The sequence below is a fragment of the Natrix helvetica genome (assembly GCF_964273705.1).
Source record: "Natrix helvetica genome assembly, chromosome: 2".
NCBI lineage: Eukaryota > Metazoa > Chordata > Lepidosauria > Squamata > Natricidae > Natrix > Natrix helvetica.
Genome location: NC_138552.1, coordinates 206,438,225 through 206,462,650, shown reverse-complemented (window position 1 = coordinate 206,462,650; position 24,426 = coordinate 206,438,225). Strand labels below are relative to the sequence as shown.

Below are 24,426 nucleotides of genomic sequence, written 5' to 3'. Positions count from 1 at the left end.
CAATGATTATTTATCAGTGACTGGAAACCCTTTATGGTTTTGCTTTGTTTTTGCTGACAGAAGAGAAAAATGAACTTGAGCTTTGTAGTTATGAAGATTACAAAGGGTAGCCTACAGAAAGAAGGAAATTATGTTGCCACGGAGAAGAGTTTTTTTGACCTTATTTCTCTAAAGTACCCAAGGGCAGGACAAGAAGTAACGGGTGGAAAACATTAAAGAGAGATCCAACCTAGAATTAAGGAGAAATTTCCTGACAGTGAGAACAATTAACCAGTGGAACAGCTTGCCTCCAGAAGTTGTGGTTGCTCCAATACATTGTCCGTAATGTTGTAAGGTCTCCTGCTTAAGCAAGGTGTTGAACTAGATGATCTCCAAGGTCCCTTCCAACTCTATTATTCTATGATCAATGCTACAACTTTAAAGAGAGAAGGTAAAATATGAAGGCTATCAAAAAGATTGGAAGCCATATCTTTATAATGTAATCTTTTCTATTTTCCTACTTCCTTGTAGTCACTTTCTTTCTCATTTTATTTTTTTTCTAATATTTATATTGTTTTATCTTGTTAAATTTTCTTCAATAAAATTGAATTTTAAAGAAAGACAAAAACCAAATCACAATGGCTGAGTTGGCAGAGGTGGCTAAATTGACTTTGATCAAAGAAAAACATATATAAGGACTTTTGTTTCTACTTGGAGACAGCTTCTGGACTTGTGCTTGAGGTGGAAAAAAATGAAACTTTGACTTTGGGTTTGATTTGTTGTTATAGAAAAGGCTAGCTTATACTATTATGGAAAAGTAAAACGTTGAGATTCAATGTTAATGCTTTATTCTACTACAACCAAGAGAGTTGGAAGTCAATGCCTTTCTTTTCTTTTCCCCCTCTTCTCCTCACTTTTCTTTCCCCTTCCCTGCCACACTGTGTCCTACTATTTGCTTTTGCACTTTTGTATTTTATTCCATAACTAACTGATAACCCAGCATTGCCGGGGTATTTATTTATAAGGGGGAAGTGTCTGGACCAAACATAATTTCTAATGTTGGATTTTCCCCCTTACCAGAGGGAGCTCCCTTGTGGAGTACGGTGAAACTGCTACCATGGAAACACCACTGCACTGTACAGTAGAAGCCATTTTATGGCACAACAGGCTGTATCTTAACAGAACACCCACCCCAAGTGGTGTTAGGAGTGTCTTACCCCCACAGTATTTTTTTTCCAGAGAGTATGTCATTTGTACATCAAGTTTGGTTGAAATTGCTCGAGGCATTCCAGAGTTATGCTGGAACACACACACACACAGACAGAGAGAGAGAGAGAGTCATTTAGATAGATAGATAGATAGATAGATAGATAGATAGATAGATAGATAGATAGATAGATAGATAGATAGATGATAGATAGATAGATAGATAGATAGATGATAGATAGATAGATAGATAGATAGATAGATAGATGATAGATAGATAGATAGATAGATAGATAGATAGATAGATAGATAGATAGATTTATTTATTTATTTATTTATTTATTTATTTAATAAAATGTTATAAAATTTGGGAAAAAAGCAATGCCTGGGTTTACCCAATATGCTAAGTCAAACACAAATGCACACACACACATACACATACCCCTTATGCCTTAGAATGATATGGAACCATATCACTAAATTGTCAACTTCCCACTCCCTAATATAAGGTTCTCTTGCACTCAGGTATTATACTAGGATATCCAAATATCATCACTGCATGCTAGCAGCCAATCATAACCATAACCTTTTATAATAGCTTGGTACTTGTTGCCAGCATTACATAGCAGCTCTCCTGTTGTAAAAGAACACATTGGGAAAAAAACATGCACAAGGTAAGTCTGGGGCATGACAACAGGACCTACAAACCTCCATCAGTGCTGCAAAAGGCCTGTGATTTACAGTTGCTGTAGCCCCTGAACCGAAACGGGGAGTAACTATGGCAACTAGCTCCATCCTGCACTCCACCGCACACAGGTAGGATGATTCACTGGAGCAGGTAAAAGCAAATATAAGTATTAATATGTCCATTAACTGATAGCACAAAGTTGCAGGAAATGAAAAAATAAAATCCCTTCCAGCCTGATTTCATATAAGCTACCCTATGGCTATAAAGACATATATACTAAGGTGCCATTAATACTGAGCCATAGATGTTAATGGTGATTATTCCCTCTGGTAGCAAAAACCAAGACAACTTTCTACAGTAGCTCAGTGTACATCTGTCCTTTCCTGAAAGACCTGTTAAGCCAACAGCAGAAAGAAACCTGCTTCTGTATAAAGTATGCTTAGGATAACAGCCTTCATGAGCTAAAGGAAACTTTTGGACCATTATTGCAATAGCAAGAAAAACAAGCTAGATACTTCATTGGACAACGGATACGTGAAAATACACGTCGATGTTTCTTTTTCTTAAATCTGTTCTAAGCTCCAGGATAAATACATTTCCCAAACTGTCATTTTAACACAGACAGAGCAGAACCTAAGCCAACATAGTCGGCTATACAGTTAAGCTTTCTGGACAAAGAGATTTAAAGCACATACAAAATATTTAGGGTACCTCTTTGCCACCAATAAAAAATTCATAATACTATATCAGAAAGCAACAGTTGTTCTGCAATTCCCTTCTACAACTACACTACGGCATTGAGTTAATCTACCATCAGTCTGAACAGCAACCACATTATCTTGTGAGTGTGCAGATGGTTATGGAGGGGTATTCTGGAGTCCTTGGGGCGGTATATTGTTCTCCTATGACTATGTAAATATATTTCTGAACAATCTTGGGCTCAATTATAGTTATAGGTTGGGGACTAGCTGTAAAATGTTTTGTCAAGTTTAAGGCCACTTATACTTGAGAGTCTTTTGGGGGGGGCTCTGGTGATGCCATTCTGAGTCTCTTTCTATGAGTTTTGAGAAATCATGGGGGCTGGGCAAAGTACTGCAGAGTTGGGAAAAAACAAATGTTGTTCCAATCTTCAAAGGGGGGGGGGGAGAGAAAACCAGGAAAATTACAGACCAGTCAGCTTGACATCATTACTGACCAAAACTCTGGAACAGATTAAATAGTTGGTTTGTGCATTTTTTTTAAAAAAATGCCTTTCTTGACAGGAAGCAGCATCAGTTCTTTGGGAATAAACACATGGCAAACCAATGTTATCACTTTTGCTAGAGTTAATACAGATTCAGCATTTGATAGAAACTCATTCTATTTTAGAAGAGGAGTTGACAAAGGCTGTTAGCATAAGATGAATGTACCTCCATATCAGAGGTGGTATTCAGCCAGTCTGGACCGGTTCACCAGAACCAGTAGCGGAAATCACGGGTGGGCCCGCCCACCTACCCTTCTCCATGCTGTCCTATTTAGGCACATTTTTGAGGCCGAGCGCATGTGCGGAAGGCACCTGTGGAAGTCCACAGGCGTGCGGTGAAACGGTGGGAACAAAATGTGAAACCCACCACTGCTCCATATCTCCATAAGAAGCCAGAAGGAAATATCAAGTCTCAACCTCAGGGCTCTGCACTATACTGTTCAATATATTTACAAATGATTTGGACAGAGATTAGAAAACAGAATGATCAAATATGCAGATGACACAAAGAGGACACCTTAGAAGACCATAAGATTCAAGAGGGGTTTTTTTTTTAATCACCTGGAACAATGGGCAGGATCCCCAAAGATGAATATTAATAGGTATAAATGCAATCTATTGTTTTGGGCAGTAATTATCCCGGGGCCACTACTAAAGTTTACCTTCAAGACAAACAGACTGCAGGATACGCGATAGCTGTCTGTAGAAGTTGAGGCAAACTTGTTCAAAGCTGTTTCAGAAGACATACAAGAAACTGAGTTCAAATTACAAGGAAGTAGATTTTGCTTGGCCATCACAAGAAATTCCCTAATAGTAAGACCTGTTCAACAATTGAATAAATTGCCCTAGGAGATGTGGACTCTCTTCTCTGGAGATGTCAATTGTTAGATTTGATGTGACAGAAGTTTCCCTCTAATTGGGAGAAAGTAAACTAGATGGTCTCCAAGGATCCCTTCTAATCTTTTTGTAAAGTCATTTATTTCCACAATGATCTCATTCTTACACACCATAGGAGGAAATATACACTTTTAACAGATGCAGAATCCTACTATTAGCATTTAAGGAGCTTTAAAACCGAAAAATGCAATCTACCTGGAGAGCCATGCATTTTTTGAAGCAGTGTTGTAGGTGTGCAGCAGGTATCACTGCCACAGTAGTTAGAGGTGGTGCTGTGTTGCTTAGCAAAGCGTTTGGGGGAGATGAAGGTTCAAGTTTTCACTTAACCATGCAGGTTTCCAAATGACTGTTAACCTCTCATTCTCTCTCAGCCCAGCCTACTTCACACATTTATTCTGGGCTAAATAGCCAAGTCAGATTCCACAAGGAAAGGTTTGATATAAATGCAATACAGATAGTCCTCAACTTACGACTATAATTGAGGCTGGAATTTTGGTCATAAGTCATGATGGTCATTAAATGGGTCACCACACTCAATTTCATGACCTTTTTTTTTTTTTTTCAATGGTCCTGAAGCGAACACTGCAGTCATTAAGCAAATCATTGTTTACTATAGGGTGTTTTTCTGCCAGTAAAAAGAAAGTAAATACCTAAATTGCATAAATTGCAGTCAAATGTCCTTAAATTTGGCCAGGTTGCCGAGCACCCAAAATGCAGTCACATGATCACATTGGAACTTCAAATCCAGCTGCTAAGTCCTCGCCGCCCTGAGTCCTTTTGGAGAAGGGCGGCATATAAATCCAAATAAACCTAAACCTAAATAAACCTAAGTAGCTTCTTCTGGGTTTGTTTTAATGTTGAACAGTTGCTAAGTGATCAATCGTAAATCGAGGACTATCTATAAATGTATTTCATCAGCATGCATTATAGGGAGTATAAGGGTTCTAACCAGGGGTGGGTTCCTACCAGCATTATTACTGGTTTGGTGCCTGTGCGCATTTGCACTTAAAAAGGTCTGTGCATGTGCACACCATTAAAAGGGAGAGGTCCCTGGAGGTTCCGGAGGACTAAAAAAGGCCCTATGAGCAAACCAGTTTGTTCGTAGGGTCGTTTTTAATCTTCTGGAGCCTTCAGGTAAGCCTCTTGAAGGTCCCTGAAGGCTCCCGAGGGCCTCCAGGGTGGCGGGGGAGGCTTTTTTCGCCCTCCCCAGGCTCCTATAAAGCCTCTGGAGCCTGGGGGGGTCGTGCCTGTCATGTGCGAATGCGCACTGGGGGTAACGCATTGCATTATGGGTGCAGCACACCTGTGCACAACCCCCCTGCACTCCCCCCATTTATGGCACGCGAGCCAAAAAAGGTTCGCCATCACTGGTGTAGGCTAAAACATTGAATAGTAGGACAGGTTGATTATCTTCTGAAATGAATGAAATACCTTGGAAAAATCAGTACATTCCAGAGTATTAATCAAGACACGCCTTGCATCTGCTAAGATGTTTTAACTCCTAAAGACCCTAGTCATGGATCATACCAGTTTAATCTGACAGAATTATAATACTGCACAAAATCCAAGTTGGGAAAGTAAAAAGCATCTAACTTTGCAGACGGTTAGGATATAGAATATAATTCATTAATCTGCTTTAGTCTGAAGATCAAGTTGTCACATTGTCCCCAAGCTTAGTCAAGTTTATAATGTGTAAAAGATTACACATTAGGCATGACAAATATGCTTTCCAAAACAGGAAAGTAGACAGACACTTCCATTGAATTCCCTCACAAAATATTTGAGAATGGAATAAAAAGCCTTTTTTAAAAAATCTAATGTGGATGATAGTCTTTTGTGGATTCTACAAGGTCATTTCCTTAGGAATAAAATAAAAATATTAATATATTTATAAGAATAAATTATATTTCATACATATCTCTATCTCTCCAGATAATCTCTTCCCCCCCCCCCTCTGACTCCAATTCCGTCTCCCTCTTTTCCAAAGTTCTAACAGCATTTGTATAATCTTAATGGGTCTTGGAGTGACAGATATTCTTCCACCTAAATTTGTACAAGAAGAAAATGGACCTCAGCGAGGTCCGGTGAATATAGCTGATGCTCTGATTAGTAGTTTGAGGATCATAATTCTACAAGATCATAATTCCTGCTGCACCTTCTCTAGTGCTTGCAGTAGATACAGCTCTGCGTATTAATGCCACTCCTGCACTCTACACTTGAGAAAGATATTCGGTTAAAGTAAAAATCCTCTTGAGACAATCTGACCTGAACTTCAGGAACAAACTTGTTGATAAGTGAATTTTATTGCTATTTGAGCCTATTTTAAGAACATGGAAGGCATTATGTTTGCTTACAATTGAATCCAATCCAATTTCATATTATTAAAAATCAGATAGGAGCTACTTTAAACATGCTTACTATACACTATTTCCCTCATCCTGTGGTATTAAATGGCATTCTTATTTGTAGGAACCAGCCATTTTGAAATCTCTTCCTGCTGTCTTAGAATATTATTAAAAAGGGTTCCTTGAATAATTTATTTATATTCTAAATACAGCTAGCCCATCAAGTTTCCAGATTTTTAAAGCATATCCTACAAAACCTTTATTCTTTATTTCCCAAATCCATTAACTGAAGAGACAAATTAAATCTGAATTCATAATCTTAAATATACTGTAGCTGTGCTGGATTGTGTGTGCTCTGTTTCCTTTTTCTGTTGTTCAAGATTGCTACAGTGAATTTGTGCTCGTCTAAATCAAGTTCTTATACAGCTTCTCTTGTGGGAAGTTGGGCTATTGCTTTGGTAGTGGAGCATTTGATTCATGTAATTTCAACTTTTATCCTACATTACCTATCCTTAGATAATAAATGGTAAAAATCACTGCCTCTGGAAATTACAAGCTACTCAGTCTAGAGACTGACCTACAGATCCCCTGATGTAGTCCATATATACAGGAAGTCCTCAACTTAGGACCACAACTGAGCCCAAAATGTGTTTAGTAACACAGTTTTTAAGTGAACCTGTCTTCTCCATTGACCTTGCTTGTCAGAAAGCAATCCTTAATACATGTACATGGAGGGAAGTATGCAGTGGGGTACCCCAAGACTCTTAGGCCCAGCATTCTTCAATATCTTCATCAATGATTTAGATGAGAGGACAGAAGGGGAACTCATCAAATTTGCAACAACAACAAGCTGGCAGGAATAGCTAACACCCCAGAAGCTAGGCTTAAGATACAAAGGATATTGACAGAATTAAACACTGCGTCCTATCTAACAAAATAAAATTCAATGGTGATAAAAGTAAGGTTCTACATTTAGGCATGAAAAACAAAATGCACAGGTATAGAATAGGAAGAACCTGGGTCAATAGTAGTAACTGCAAGAAAGATCTTGGAGCCCTAGTGAACAATCACTTAAATATGAGCCAACAGTATTCTGTAGCTGTCAAAAAAGCCAATGCAGTCCTAGCCATGCAAAAAGATGCTGAGACTCCAGAAAGACAGCAGAGGACAGCAACAAAGATGATTAGGGAATTGGAGGTTAAACCATATGAAAACCATTTGCAGGAACTGAGTCCAGGGTGGGTTCCAGTTTCTGTTACTGCCGGTTCGCTCAGGGGTGCACTGTGCATGCGTGCTTGATGCATTCTATGCACGCATGTGCAGTAGTAAAAAATTACTTCTGTGCATACGCAGAAGCAAAAAACAAGATGGTGGTGCCTTCGGTGCCGCCAATAAAGCCAGTTTGGGGGCGTGGCCGGCCGAGTTACTACCTACTCAGCCGAACCGGTCCAAACCGGTAGGAACCCACTTCTGAACTGAGTATGTAGTTTGATGAAAAGAAGGGCTAGAGGTGACATGATACCATGTTTCCCTGGTCTTATAGGTTTTTTGGCTCCAAAAGACACATCAGGGCTTATTTTTGGGGAAACACGGTAGCAGGGTTCCAATATCTAAGGGGCTGCCACAAAGAAGAGGGGTCAACCTATTCTTCAAAGCACCTGAAGGAAGAACAAGAAGCAATGGATGGAAACTGGTTAAGGAGAAAACTAAGGAAAAACTTTCTGACAGTTAAAAAAAATTAATCAGTTGTACAACTTGCCTGGAAGAGGCAAGAGGTTGGACAACCATTTATCTGAAATGGTATAGGGCTTCTTGCTTAAGCAGGAGGTTGAATTAGAAGACCTCCAAGGTCCCTTCCAACTCTGTTATTCTGTTTAATCACAAAAGGTGATTTAATGACCAGAAGACACTGCAATCATAATAAATATATGCCAAGTGCCAAGTGCCCAAATTTTAATCATGCGACCTTGGGCATGCTGCAATGGTTATAAGTGTGAAAAATGGACATAAGTCACTTTTTTCAGTGCCCTTGTAACTTTGGTCACTCAACAAATGGTTGTAAGTCAAGGATTACCTGTATAGGGCCTCCTACATCTTCTAGGAGAACCTCTGTTGCTGTAGGAAGTTAATACCCACCCCTCTACTAGAAGATGCAATATTTTGGGAAATATTAAAAGGGCAGAATATTTCCCCCTAAAAGAGAGGAGGAAATTCATCGCCCCCATCTTTGTCAATGGGCCATTAAGGCCTGAGCCAGTTTACTCTACATAACCAAGATCTATGGGTAGAGCCATAATAGTAATCCCAAAGCCCTTTCATTACATCACCACCCAGCAAGGCTCAACCAAACTTGGACTCAAAGCACAGCCTACAGAGTTGCCCTTGCATGGCCCCATGGGAGTCTGACAGCCAATCAGAGTGCATTTCTTGCACAGAGCGGGAGGCCCCGGGGTGGGGCCCAATGGAGGGCATAAAACCCTCAGCAAGCCAGCCCTTTTTTTTGTTCTTCAACATCTTTGAGACATGTGATCCCCCTTTTTCCCAGGACCTCAAACCATGTGGTCATGTTCATCATTAAATCATCTTTCCAAACAGCCTCCATGTTTCCAGTGACTTTTTCCCCACTTGGAACTGAACCCAGATGGACATTTCTTCCAACACTGCGATGCTGAAGGATAAAAAAAAGCATGTCACAAGATTAATCTTCAGAGTTGCTTTGCAGGATGACAGCCATGTTTTCTCAAGGGCCACATAAGGCCACCAGGGACATCTGATGTGGCATTCAAGACAATGATTCAGTACAATCATAATTGGCTCCTGTGAGGCATTACTGCATTGTAGTGATCCCTATGAAAATTACTAAAGATTAGTTTGAAAACTAACCACTGCTCCATGATCTAAAATCAAATAGCTGTCTTGCTTCTAAAAGTAGTAACTCCAGATTTTTGAGGAAATATAATAAGAAGTAAACCACCTTTAAAGGAAAAAAAACCTAAAGTTTTTTTTTACTTCCGAATGAAAACCTAGAATGCTTTGAGACCAATCTCCTTTGCTGCAAGAGAATGCTTGCCAGAAGCAATCATATGGAGAAAGAAACAGTACAATTATTTCTCTACCCAATGGGCTGATTTTTTTAAAGATAATGAGACACTAGAACTAAAACATACAATCCCATAAATATGCAGTTCCTATAGACCTCAAACAGTGGAGAAAATGACGATGCAGAGGCAATTCCTAGCATCCAGTTGAATCAAAATCTCTCAAGCCACTACATCTATTTATAAAGAACTCTCATATCTGCAGAAGTACAATTCCCAAGCTTCAGTTTTCAAATTTGCTCACAGCCAGCAGGGAGGCTTGGTGTTGCTTCATGCAGCAGCAGTACGAGGTATTGTGGCTAAGCAAAGAAACTTAAAAATAGAGTATAAAGTTTAGATTTAAAAATGTATTTGAAATATCCAGTTGGTCCTTTAAGTTTGAAAGACTTCTACTACCCCATAAAAAGGTAAAGGTTCCCCTCGCACATATGTGCTAGTCATTCCCGACTCTAGGGGGTGGTGCTCATCTCTGTTTCAAAGCTGAAGAGCCAGCACTGTCCGAAGACGTCTCTGTGGTCATGTGGCCGGCACGCTGTTACCTTCCCAACAAAGTAGTTCCTATTTTTCTACTTGCATTTTTACGTGCTTTCGAATTGCTAGGTTGACAGAAGCTGGGACAAGTAACGGGAGCTCCTTCGTTACACGGCGCTAGGGATTCGAACCGCTGACCTTTTCTGATCGACAAGCTCAGTGTCTTAGCCACTGAGCCACCGTGTGCCTTTTACTACCCCATAAGAAGACGCTAAAAGCAATGTATGCCATATTTCTCTTGCTGCTATAGAGTTAGTTTTAATAATTAAGAAATCATAGCCTCCTCTCCTCTCAAAGTGCAGGTCTATAGGGTCTCTGGATCGAACTCCTTCAACTGCTATTAACATAAATCGTGCTGTTGAACAATGGTTGCTTCCAGACGGACAGTTTTATACTTATCCCAAAGCCTAAAGAACTCGTACAGCCATTCTGAGATTCTCTTGTAATCTGTAAATTGCCCCATAATTTATTTAAACCAAATATGTTCCCATCATCTTCTCTAAACATGGGAGAGCAATTGCCGGCAACAGTGATCAAAAAGGTTATGCAACAGAAAAACTATATTAAAATATAAACTGAACATGATATGAAATGAAGACGCACCAGATCTGAAAAAAGTTCACATTTGGATGAATGTTAATGAAATTAAGGATATATTTTTCATGTTCTATGGTACTTACATGGCTTACTACTAGCTATCACTGATGGTTCATCTGATAAAGCATTCAGTGTGTGTGAACCAAAAACCATTCAAGAGTACTATTTTAATCCATATTTGACAAATAATTTGCAACACGTAGCCTGACATAAATTATTTTCCTTTTTAAACTACAGTTCATACATTTCAAGGCTTAAGGAGAAAAAAAGTAGATAAAAATTTACACCACAAAAATAATGTATGTCTGAAATAAAAGCTGTTCTCTCGTGTAGCAACTATTAGATGGAGATACAAGTGGTGATGTGCAAATAGATCCATTTTCCAGCAGAAGGATCGCTCTGGAGGCTAAAATATATTGTAAATTCTGATTTCTTAAGTATTAATATGTTTCATTTAACAGCTTCTAACCAGATATAAATATTTGCAGATCTGAATTATACAATTCCAGAATAAATTCTTTTAAGCACTGACATGTAAGAAAATCTATAGTTTAATGACTTCCTTTGTTGACAAACTTATATTTGGCATAAACTTTTCTTGATGAGGATAAGAAGATGGAATCAAAACAGATTTCTGGCTTGGTGGCTTAACTTTCACAATCTGTCAAAAGAGATACTCAAAGAGCCTGTAGCTTCATTTACACAACTCATTTTTTTCATGCAGAGAATGGCTGGGTTCCAACCACTTATTTATATAATTGAATTTCACTTTTTATATACAAAATCAGCAGCATTGCAATTTATTCATTTAGTTGCTGGTGTCTGAAAGATACATAGACTATTCAGGCAGAGCATTGTTACAAGTACTGTACTTAAGCTCTTTGAGCTAGAAATGATCCAATTAGACCTCCCTAAGAGCAAAGGATCCTCCCCCCTTCATCCACCCGCCCGGGTGGGGAAATACTTCTTACATTAGCTTGCAAATCTAATATTATTTTAAACAAGAACTTCAACTGTCTATTATTAGGAACCACCTAGAGTTGATTAGCATACTGGAGTCTAGCCATTATGGTCATAAATCGTGACGGTCATAATGGCAGCCCTGAAAATCCAAAAGAAAAAAAATGGCCTCCAGCGTTGTTTCGCTTGAAAATTGGAAGCAAATGCCAGTTTTTCAACAAAACCAGCATAAAATACTGCAGGATGTGGCAAATGGCTCTAAATACGGCTGTTACTGCCATGCACCCAAAGTTCACTCATACGATCACGATGTATGGGGGATTATCGGAATTTTGAATCTGGGCTGTAACCCCAAGATAGGTCTGTTAGAACTTTGATAGCTAAGCAGCTGGTTGTTAAGTCAGGGACTATCTGAAATTGTTCTAATGTGTAAACAAAGCTAATATTACAAGCCATTTCAGTAAGTCTCCCTTTTTCAAAAGCTATCAGACATGCTTTCCCGTCCTTTTTATTTTCCAAAAGGACGCCCATTACTGCTCTGAATTTTTTTTTTGAAGAGTACAGACTTTCTTCTTGAGCTTCTTGCAAATATATCATTTTAAGTTTTCAAGGGATCTGACCTTAGATTTTTATACATATATTTAATTTTCCATCAAAGAAGCTTTTGAATATAATTGAATTCTTGAGATTCACTGCTGTTTATTATAATTGCAAATGCTAGGTTGATAGGAAATTACTGTTTGTGTATTTTGAAAAAAAATGAAGTGTCTGAAGGAAAGCCTAGTTCTTAGAAATAATAGATGAAACAGAGATGTTTTCCCTGCATTTATTCGCAATTCCACCAGCTTCTGTGCATATTCAGTATCTGCAGGATATTTCATTCATTAAATCTATTGTTTATATTTAAAAAAATACAAGTGCACTCTTTCTTAATTTGAATGGCTGTGAAGGCAATCCATTGATTTCTAATGAATTGAGAACTGGTCTGGCTACTTATTTTCATTCTCTTAAAATAATGTAGATTATTTTATCTACATTGCAATGAGTTTGTTTAGTTCCACCATGTTTACCAAAAGATACAACCAAGTTTGTGACACTATTCTTTTTTTAGAGCCCAGAGTGCAGAATGTATCGAGCAAGGATTACTTATTGTGACAGATGTATCTTATTATATCCCATATCTTCTCCTACCAACTGCATCTGGTATCTTCAAACAGTAGTGCTAGTTATTCCCTGCTGATTTGATAAGGCAAGAACCATTTCTGTTCAGAGGCATTGTTAAACTCTTAAGAACCTTGTTTTTCTGCTCATTTTCAGGAAAATCTATTCCTTCTTCACACAAAAAATGTGTCCTCAACTTTGCCAAATGCTTCACAGATGTTTGTACGAGGTTCATCTCAACGTAACTGTTTCATCTCGTGGAGATGTATTGTTGTTGTTAGTAGCAAAGTCGTGTCCGACCCATCACCTCCCCATAGACAACGTTCCTCCAGACTTTTCTGTCCCCTACGATCCCCTGGAGTCTATTTAAGTTCATGCCAACTGCTTCAGTGACTCCATCTAAACACCTCATTCTCTGTCATCCCCTCCTTCTTTTGCCCTCAATCTTCCCCAGCATTATGCTCTTGTCCAGTGAGTCCCCCCCACTTAAAAAAAAAAAAACTAATCAAACTAGTAGCCAGCATATCTCATGATAGCAAATTTCAAAGCTGGATTAAATGCTGTGTAAGGGACAAATAAAAGGAAAAAAGAATTAATTCTTCCTGGATTCAATTTCATTGAGCAATAACTGGTTCTAGTATTTTGGGAAGGGAAAACTGCTTCTCCTTGTCCACTTTATCCACACAGGGCATAATTTGTTAACCTTAATCACGTCCCTTTCATTGCCCCTCCCCAAATGTCACAACCACTCCTCTAGGGAAACTATGCCACCCCTTTGATCATCTTAGTTGCCCTCTTCTGAATTCTCTCTAGTCCCACAGTACCCTTTTGGAGGTGTGGCAACAAGAACAGGAAATAATATTTAGATGCAGTCTCACCATTGGTGATATTGATACATATATGGCATTATCACATTTATATTCTTATTTCAAATATGATTTCTTATTCTCCCTGACATGTATTTTTGGCCTTTTTTTACAGTAAATTCACACTGGGTTGACATCTATATTGAACTATTTAACATTAGATCTCTTTCTTCATCTTTCTCTGTTATATCTCTGATCTTATTGATTTTCATGAGTAGATGGGATTTTGGCACCAATATGCCAATGCTTTAGACTTGCTTATGTTGAATGGTATCTCCCCTTTTGAGACCCATGTTTACATCATGACTTTAAAATTGCGCTTTCATCAAATTCTCTGTAAACATTCAGTTGCTTTTCGACTCCTCTTTACTTTACATTTAACATGGATACACACATGACAGAAGTTTGGAAGGCAAAATGTCACATTTCGCTTAGCCAAGAAAGTGAGTCTGAAATATTCAAGTAACATTATCTCATCAGGAAAATGGATTACACACATGCTTGGGGAAAGGCTACAAATAAACCCTGCCTGCAGGCAACTCACATTCTTAATCTGGGTAATACAGTTATGGTTCAAACAAGAATTTACACAGTGCTCAAGTTATTTCAAAGACTTAATTGCTTTCTCGGTAATCCAAATTGCTTGCAGGCACAGAACGGTTTGTCTAAGAGCAGGTCCTTATTTGGATTTTCGTTTATGCTCTAGTCAACCTGAGAAACCAGGTTCATCCTCTTGAGATCCTCCTGGCTATCAGCAAGTATGCTTTTGCCCACTTTAAACCATCAGACCAATTTCTAGAGCTGTGCCCTAATCACATTATCACTGCATCACTGAAACTTTCTTTGCACTAGATTGTCTTTCTGAACATTTTAAGAAATGTTGTTTGCTACAATTCAAGACCAGCAATATTTCTAACACAGGTCAATTCTTGGAAGGCAGTGACTCTACTTTTTATAAATTTTTCACCAGCTTCTGGTTCATTTGCAGTCTCATCTTTTTTTTACCATAAATCTTAAATGAACCAAGACCAAGAAAATCTACTATATAAAACCACTAAATCTACTAGAGAGGGAATTCTTATTACGAATGAAGGTGAATATACGTGTCCCGGGATAATGTTCCAGGATCCAATCTGGGTCAGCTATCAGGAATTCTTATTACTTGTCAACATATGGTTTGTACTTGGTTAGGAGGCAGGATGGAGTTTTCTCTCTCTCAACCAGATTATTTGTCCATCATGACAGCAAAATTCCAGAAGGATATCCTAAATTGAGAAGGTTTACCTAATCTGTGAAAACCCTTTCATTAGGAAGCTTGCTGTACCTTCTCCATGATGTTTTGCAATTGGCGCACAAAGGTTTGTTTCAAATGGAAAAATGAGATGGCACATTGCTGATCTATTAATTTTCTGCTACTTTCCATTTTTCCCATTTACCTTGTGATTTTAGCGTGCACTTGTCTTATTTGAACTGTAACTGTAGGTCACCTTGAGTATTTTAATGGAAAAGGAAGATCATGTTTACAGAAAAATAAATGAACTATTTCGATAGTTCATTGTTCTCAAATCTTTTGCTCCCAGGATTCAGGGAAATTACTATACAATACATGCCATGTTTGAATAGAGCTATAATGAGAGCTTTATTATATTTTATTTATTTATTTATTATTTTATTCTTTATTTATTTTGGGCAGTTCAGCGTTTTGAATCCCTAGCACCGTGTAACGGAGTGAGCTCCCATTATTTGTCCCAACTTCTGCCAACCTAACAGTTCGAAAGCAGGTAAAAAATGCAAGTAGAAAAATGGGGACCACCTTCGTGGGAAGAGAACAGCATTCAGTGCGCCTTCGGCGTTTACTCCTGCTGGCCAGATGACAATGGAGACCTCTTCAGGCAGCGCTGACTCTTCAGTTTTGAAATAGAGATTAGTACCGCCCCCTAGAGTCAGGAATGACTAGCAAAGGGGGAACCTTTGCCATTATCTTATAATGAGAGCATCACCAAAAGTAGCAATACCAAGTCAAACAACTGAGTTTTAAGATAGCTAAGCAGGGTCAGATTTCATTAGCACTTGGATGTCAGTACAGGTAGCCTTCTACTTATGACCACATTTCTGTTGTTAAGTGAGACATTTGTTAAGTGAGTTTTGTCCCATTTTACGACCTTTCTTGCCTCGGTTGTTAAGTGAATCACTGCTGTTGATAAGTTAGCAACCTGATTGTTAAGTGAATCTGGCTTCCCCACTGATTTTGCTTCTTAGAAGGTCACAAAAGTGGATCCCATGACAGAGATGGGACAGAGCAATGGTCATAAACATGACCCAGTTGCCAAGTATCTGGATTTTGATCACATGATCCTAGGGATGCTGCAAAGGTTGTAAATGTGAAAAACAGTAATAAGTCACTTTTTTCAGTGCTGTTGTAACTTTGAACGGTCACTAAATGAACTGTTGTAAGTCAAGGACTGCCTGTACACTACTGCAGGAAATCCCAGGACAGCAGACTAGATCGGGAACTTAGGAAAAAAGCTCCCAAAAGAAAACAGTGGCAAACCAATTTCTTACTGTGCTGAGAAAATGACATGGATTGTCCCTATAATCACTAGGAATCAAGTCCAATTTTCGGGTAGTCTCTATTTATAATAGCAACATCTTAGTATTTGGTGTCTCTTGCTCTCTTGCCAATAATATATAAAAAGTAAAATCGCAGTTCTCTTTCACACAGACTGTAAGAAGTTCATTTTTGTTCATTCTATTCCAGAACGAGAATTCATGAATGAACGAATCTCCTCAGAACAGCAACTGTTCAGGCGGTCCTCAACATATGACCACAATTGAGCTGAGTGAGAAATTTATTCAGTGAGTTCTGCCTCATTTTATGACTTTTCTCGCCACATTTGTTAAGTGAGTCACTGCGGTCCTGAAATTAGTAACCCAGTTATGAAATGAATCTGGATTCCCCATTAACTTTGCTTTTCAGAAGGTCACAAAAGATGATCACACGACCCCAGAACACTGCAACTGTCATAAATGTGAGTCACTTGTCAAGCATCCAAATGTAAATCATGTGAACATGGGGACCCTTGCAACAGTCATAAATATGAAAATGGTTATAAGTTCCTTTTTTCAGTGCTGTTCTAATTTCAAAGGGTCACTAAATGAACTTTTGTAGGTCGAGGACTACCTGTATTGTCTGAAGCAATAGAACTTAAGCATAGCAGTCAAGAAGTACAGGTAGTCCTTGGCTTATGGCCATAATTGAGCCCAAAAATTTGGTTGCTAAATGAGACACTTGTTGAGTGAATTTTGCACCCTTTTATGACCTTTCTCGCCACAGTTGTTGAGTGAATCACTGCAGCTGTCACATTAATAACATGGTTGCTAAATGAATTTGGCTTCTCCACTGACTTTCTTCTCAGGTCGCAAAAGGGGGAAATCACATGGCCCCAGAACACACTGCAAACCGTCAAAAATACAAGTCAGTTGCCAACGGTCTGAATTTTGATCCTGTGACTAGGGGGACCCTGCAATAGTTGCAAATGTGAAAAAGGATCATAAGTCGCTTTTTTTCAGTCCTGTTGTAACTTCGAATGGACACTAACCGAACTCTTGTTAAGTTGAGGATTACCTGCAATGCATTTTGAGCACTTTCTCACTCTTCATTCTCGTTCCCAATATTTAGTTAGAGCAAGCTGAGCAAGTCCAAGCAATAAAATGTTGCCGAGATGAGGGCATTGCACAGCAAAGGTAACAGATCAAACATGCCCTTCTTCTTGTTTTCCCACTCCTGCTCCCAGCACAGTGATAGTCTATCACCTTTTCCATAAATAAAAAGACCAGGCAATAGTAAGAACAGGCAGTGAGGAGAGATATGACTCTTTCATTGCTGGACAGCATTGATTTATCCCTGGTGGAGGCTTACCGGTACCCATACGTTCTCCTTGCAAGAGGATGCAATCCCAAAAATGGTTTGGCGAAGGGAAAAAAGATGAAGTTGGCCCTTTCCTCCACTTATTATATTCCTTGGATCAAGGTCTACAATACAGATAGTCCTCGACGTATGAGCCCAACATTTCTGTTGTTAGGTGAGACGTTTGTTAAGTGAGTTTTGCCCCATGTTGCGACCTTCCTTGCCACAGTTATTAAGTGAATCACTGCAGTTGATAAGTTAGTAAACCACTTGGGAACCAGTTGCTTCCCCATTGTTTGTTTGTTTGTTGGAAAGTCGCAAAAGGGGATCACATGACCCTGAGGCACACCAGTGATCATAAGCATGAGTCAGTTGCCAAGCATCCAAATTTTGATCACATGGGGATACCACAAAAGGTCTTAAATGTGAAAAATGGTCATATGACACGTTTTGAGCGCCATTATAACTTCAACTGGTCACTAAAGGAACTGTTGTGGTCCGCCAGTGGCCTGCGGAGCTGACAGCAGTGTCGGACAGGGGGGAGGTTGGGGAGGAACATGGGCCAGTCCTGGAGTCTGGGGAAGGCTCAGATGAGGGCTCTGCGTCGGAGGCAGAGGGGGGCCAGGGCCCTCTGGGAGTTATGTGCTGCCTCTGGAGTCAGACATCAGCAAGGCAGAGGAAGAGGGAGGAGACTGTTCCCAGTGCACACATGCGCAGAGCTGCCAAAAGGCAAGGACAGTTAAGACAAAAGGGGCGACTAAGGAGTAAGGCTTGGAGATGATTGGCCCCTCCCATAAGATATAAAGGAGGAGCAAAGGCACGTGAGCCTTTGCAGGAAGCAACTTTGTTCGTTCTGGTCACTTTAAAATCAGAAGCTCCATTTTGACTCTGTGCTCTGTGTGGCCTTGCAAAGTTAATTGCCAATTAGGTCTTTGGCAGCGTTTCAAGGGAGATAAAGACGGGTGCCTGTCAACCTTATCCTGAAAGAGTTTGGCAGACTTCTGTCGGACTCCTTACAAATTATTTGTGACTCATTACAGGCTGTGAATGAATATAATTCACAGCCGTTGAAATAAAGAGAGGGTTTTTGGGACTAAGCGTGTGCTTTTTGCTGTCTCAGGAATCCTAGGTCAGAACAGGAACTGTCGTATGTCCAGGTCTACCTGTATTAAGAATAGACTTCTAACATGTCTATTTTCTTATGTATTTTAATCTCCAAGGGGAATGCCAATTTCTATGTAGTCAAAACCGCAAGTTCCATATATAACTGTGAGATGTCAAGAGACTCCAAAGAATTCTTGCCAATATGTTAGTTCAAGAAATCTTTAGAGAGAAAACTAAAAAGGGAGCTCTTAGGACTAAACATTAGTTGGATACTGAAATGACTCCAAAAGCCAAAATGTGGCTTATTGGTGAACACATCCACTGGTGAGTCTCCTTTCAAGCATGAAAACTAAAAAGCAGCTGTCCAGTTTGTTTTAACTTAGTCATCTTCACAATAACTCTGTAGCATCTAACCAAAAAGTGTTGTACCATCGGCCACAGGCATCTTTCCTGAAAAGATCATTTAAATATCCCTAGGCATGGAAGTGAGCTCTACTCACACAAATCAGTGAAGAAAACTAAGATGTGAAAATAACTGGAAGAGGGCATCTGTCCATTTAGCCTCCCAGCTGAAAACGATAGCAGCGAATTATTCCTGTTCTTTTCTCATCCTGTTCTTATTTAGCATGACATGTTAAACTAACAGCCTTGTTCATAAAATGCAGAAAGGAAATTCCACTCATTGCCCATACTGCAGAATGGAAGGATATGGGACAAAGCGGAGTATGACAACCATACATGATTCACCCTAAATATTATAGCACAGATTCTGAGTGGCTCATAGTAACCTCACAGGCTCAGATTGCCCAAGTTACTTAAATCAGTTACTTACACACCTAGCAGCTGCATTTACTAAAAGCTAACTTGGTTAGTTTTTCTATAGTAAGAAAAACACAGGTCATTTGGTTAGACTATGGTTCAGTGTACTGTACAAACTCATACATTGGCTGATGCAGTAATCACATTACTTACTGTATGTTGGGTGAGTGCATCCTATAATGTTGTCCAGCTATCTTAAATTTTGAATGAAGAGTGAATGAATTACAGATTATAATATCCCATAATATTATCCAGTATTTTTATTTCCTTACTGCACTGTAGGTTAGCTAAAAAGAATAATACATAACAAACCTGCAACATCATTCACTATTATTTTATTCCAATGTCATTCACTATTCTACCTCTGTTGTAGACTGGGTGGTTGTGCTAAGATACAGATTACAGGAACCCTGCAACATAATCCATTGTTAATTAAATCCTTTGTTCTTGTTAGGTTGCAACAAAGCCTCATCTCTGACTAAATTAACTTCTACTGACTTGAAACAGCGAAACTGCACTTAATCTTCAAAAACATATTTAGAAGTTTTGCAGTTAAAGGAGGGTTCCTATCAGAGCAGAAATCCTTATATTTTGATATACACTTTCCCAATGGTAGAAAACATAGGTCAGACAAATCTGGAGTGGCTTGTCTGACACATATGCCAGACATGCTGGCAGGACAGCCCAGAGCAGCTGGCTGTGGGGAAGGGATGATACCAACAGGCAGGGAAAGCACAGAGCAGCTAGCAAAGGGGGGAGACAGCATGGCCTCACCCTGACATCCACAAATCAGATGGTCCAGTCTGGCATATGGGATTGGACCTACTGCCCCCACTTTCCTGTTGCAAATAATTAATTCCCAGTTTTCTCAATTTAAGCAACTTTAAAATGTGTGAACTTCAACTTCAAGAATTCCCCAGATAGCTATGCTGCCTGGGGAATTCTGGGAATTGAAGTCCACATATTTTGCAATGGCCAAAATTGAGAAACACAGTCCTAGTGCTATCAACACAAGAGATATGGAACTATATACCAGCTTTCCCTCCTTAATGAACTTTCATGAAAACAAAAAGACGGAAGGGAAAAGGTGGGAAAATATGGGAGATTTTGTAAATGCAAGAGTTTCTTTAAAATTCCTTTGCCCAATTGTTCCTCAGGTTTTAGAGAAAGGTCTTGCTTTCAAAATATTAGCTGTATAATAAATTGATAGTTTCTGAGGAAAAAGACTTTGGTATTATATTAGAGACTAGCATGGCTACTTCTAAAGGAACAGATTTCATTTATTTATTGTCACTACCTGAGGCATTGAAAGATTAAAAAATGGCAAAATATTTATGGAAACCGGTGCCATTCTTGTGTAATTTTGTTGATTAACCATTTTTTTAAAAATCAAACCCCACTACAAATACATTTAGAATCAGAAGTAGATGAATATTATCCCTTCAGATGCACTTTTAAAAGAACCTACATAAAATGCCATTTGCTAATCTAGGGAGTATTTTGTTTCTTTTGACTCTTGGGACAACTAATAATCCCATTGAAATGTCAGTCACTTTTCACTCAACAGGAAGATCCTTGGTGCAGAGGAAAATAAACCAGGTTCTCATGGAACTTCTCTGTTCACAAGCCTCAACAGATTCCTGCTCAAGCTTTAAATATACTTGGGGGAAGGGAAGAAGAATGCAGAAGGTTCATCCCCTGAACTTCTTCCCACAGTAGGTAGCTTTATTTGATCAGAAAAGCCCTCCTCACCTAATCAACTGAGATTAATAAAACCTATTTTCATCCTAAAACTTCACCTTAGAATCACAGATAGAGGGAATTTAGCAGTCAGAAAGAGGAACAGAAACTGCATCTATAATTGCAAAAAAATGTGCAGTATTATATGTCGCTAGGAATCTTAAACCCAGGGAGGCAGAAAAGGGACTTCTTCTGGGCTCGAATAAATCAGAGCTTCACTGCCTGCAGGGTTAAGGATCTCAGCTAAACTGATGTAGGCAGAAACAGAGAGTGTGACATGTATCACATGGTACATAAAGCATACACCGCATGCATAAACGCTAAGCTTATCTCCCCACCACCAACACCAACACCAAACTGAATATATGCAGTCTACTTATTTTCAAGAAACAGCAGAGGTAACTAACGACTGTGTGCAAAATAGGACTCCTTCATGGATGCACCGACTGCCCAGGCAAATAAAAGAAGAAGCAGCAGCAGGAAAAGGCGGCCAAAAAAAAGAGGGAGAATGTCATTTGGAGGTGGCAGCCCTCAGGGACACTCAACGCCCGCTCCCACTAAGGCAAACTACCTCCCCCAAACCTCCAAACTGCTAGGAAAGGAGGACCTCCTCGCCTGCGGACGGATGGCTCCGTCTCTACTCCGGAACATCCGAACGGCAAATACACTAGTAGTAGAAAGCGAGGGACTTAATCCCGCAAAACCAAGGAGTCGCCAGGGTGAGCTAAAAATCCCGGCGAGGTGGCCGTGAGCAGCGCTGCCTCTCCTCCAGCTGCACAAAGCAGTCAGGGAGAGCCAACTCCACGGCTCCCGGTTCAGCTCTCCTCTCGAGGAGGAGGGAAGCGGGACCGTCAGGGGTGTGGCGCGCGCTGCCTCGGCCCCCTCGACGGGCCCGGGCGCTTCCGCGGATCTGGGCGAGCAAATCGGGCTGCGAAAGGGCTCGACCACGACGGGTACCTCGCAGCCGTACAGCTGCCCGAGCTGCTCCACGATCCACTCTTCCAGCACTAGCCTTTTACGCAGCTCTTTCCGATCGTACTTGACCGTCACTTTGCCCTGCTGGTGGCGCCGCTGCTGCTGGACTTGGACCACGGCGGGGGCCACCGAATCTTCCCGGGAGGCGCTTCCGCGCGGGCTCTGAAAGAAAACCCGGGTCCCTCCGCCGGCGCCTCCCCCGGTGGCGGCGGCGGCGGGGCCCGGTTCGCTACCTCCGGTAACCACCGACATGTTCCAGCTCAGCCTCGTGGGCAGATCCCTTCCTCCGGGCGGGCGATCGGTGCTTCGGGGAGCGCCGCCGGAGCTAGTGGTATGGCTGCCGACGAAGATGATCTCCTCCGGCCACGCCACCGCCGCCGTGCGGGAGCCCTCGCCTGCTTGCACCTGCGACTCGTAGCCTCTCACGGTAGTGCTCGCTCCTCCGCCGCCGGTTCGGCAGGAGGAAGGCGGGGTGTCCAGCAGTCTGAAAACGGGGCGGGGACAGCGCCTTAAAGACACCGCCAGCGCCTAGCTACGCCAGACATTTGCCCCTCGTCGGTCCTTCGGGGCCGCTCCTGGCCTTCCCCCCTCTCTATCCCCCCCCTCCCGACGGATCTCCTGCGCCTTTAAGGCGATTGCAGAGCTGCTACTTTTGGGGCCAACTTAGATCTGCTGGGGGGTTTGGGCTGAAATGCGCTCGGTAGAGCTTTGCCCTCCCGTTCACGCAGCTCTTGGAAGAATAGAAGTCGTGCCAGGGTGAAACCCGGCTGCCCCGGCTGATCTTTTTCTCTGATACTAACATAATTTGGGTTCCGCTAAATGTTTGTGTGGGACTTCAAAAGTCTCTTGCACCCCTCAAGTAATCTGGAAGAAACCAAAACGGGCGAACATATTTATGCAGCTGTGTAAAACAGGCGGTGGCTTGCTTACTTGTGGCTTGTAAATCAAAGATGTGCATTTAAGTCACACGTTATGTGTGAGCGGAGACAGGTCGGGCTTAGCGAAATAATTAGGAGTAAGCAAACTATGGGTTTACCTGGGGGGGGGGGGTTGAAATCTGTTTCCATGAAAAGCCATAGTTGGCTTAGCTGTGGTTTGTTGACTAAATTGCATTCATACAAATTCATGCCTAATTAAAGAATAAGACCGTGTGCAATCTGTGGATTCAGGAGTAAAGTAGTATGATTCTAATAAAAGAGAAATATTTGTACCTCAGGGTTGATATGAGGGGTCCTTGGTGCTCCCTGAAGTTGCTTGCTTTCTTGCAGGCGTTTCATTACCCAAGATAGGTAACATCAGTGCTAGTGAGGCCACACTCCTTACTAGCACTGATGATGTTACCTAGTTTGGGTAATGAAACCTCTGCAAGAAAACAAGCAAGCTCAAAGAGCACCAAAGACCCCTCATAATATGATTCTTCTGCAAGCAGGCGTGTTTGACCAATCTTGTCAATCCAGTTTCTGTTCTTGGGAATTTAAATCAATAGTAAGCAAAATAAAGTGTTTGGACATTAGGATGGTCTTGTGAAAGTCTCTGTGTTTGGGAGTACATAAAACACAGCTGCCATTGAGTAATATAATACTAAAGTTGCAGACACAATAACTGGAGCATATTAAATTCCCTTGCATTTATTTCTGCTGTTATTTTCTGAATCTGTCTAAATCCTTCTTAGTGTGATGCTCTAAATTTTACACAATAATTCAGCATGCGATTTGGCCAACACAGAATGAAAGGGAACACTTCCTTCCTGTGATTTGAAAAGTATACAAATTGTGCTTGCCTTTTTTGCAGCCACATTGCAACATTCACTCATATATTGCATGCAATTATTTTATCTTTTCAAAATGCTTGCATAAGTTCTATTACCAAGACATCATCATGCCCTCCATCCTATACCTGTAGATTTGATTTATGATTTCTAAGGGAAGAAATGTGCATTTGATTCTGTTAAATATCATTACGTTATCCTCAGGAAGAAAGTATTCAAGCAAGGAATATAATTATGTAATTATACAAAATACTAGATAATTGCAATAGAAAATAGCTAACTTTGATGACTAAAAAGCAGAGGATGACATCTTAATTAGATGCAATACTCTAAAAACCACATTAACTAATACATATTATGGTTAAGCCAAAAAAAAAGGGTCACGAAATGTGCAAGCTTTCAAAGATCTCCAATTATTTTTTTCTTAAATTATTACAGAAAGCACCTGAGGAATGTGAAGAAAAAGAATAAAATAATTTATATTTAATTTAAATAATAAATTCTTCCTAGCCAAGTGCAAGGTAGAATGTAGGAAATGACTA

General features: G+C 40.3%; 1 protein-coding gene across 1 annotated transcript in view; it reads right to left on the bottom strand.

Annotated features, from left to right (window-relative positions):
* Positions 1-22,681, bottom strand: part of PPP1R14C (protein phosphatase 1 regulatory inhibitor subunit 14C) — a 51,436-nt gene extending 28,755 nt beyond the window's left edge. Inside the window, exon 1 of the mRNA XM_081944876.1 lies at positions 22,099-22,681. Within this exon, the coding sequence (XP_081801002.1) occupies positions 22,099-22,368 (270 nt within the window). The 5' untranslated portion in view covers positions 22,369-22,681. The remainder of the gene's footprint in view (positions 1-22,098) is intronic.
* Positions 22,682-24,426: the final 1,745 nt, after the last annotated feature.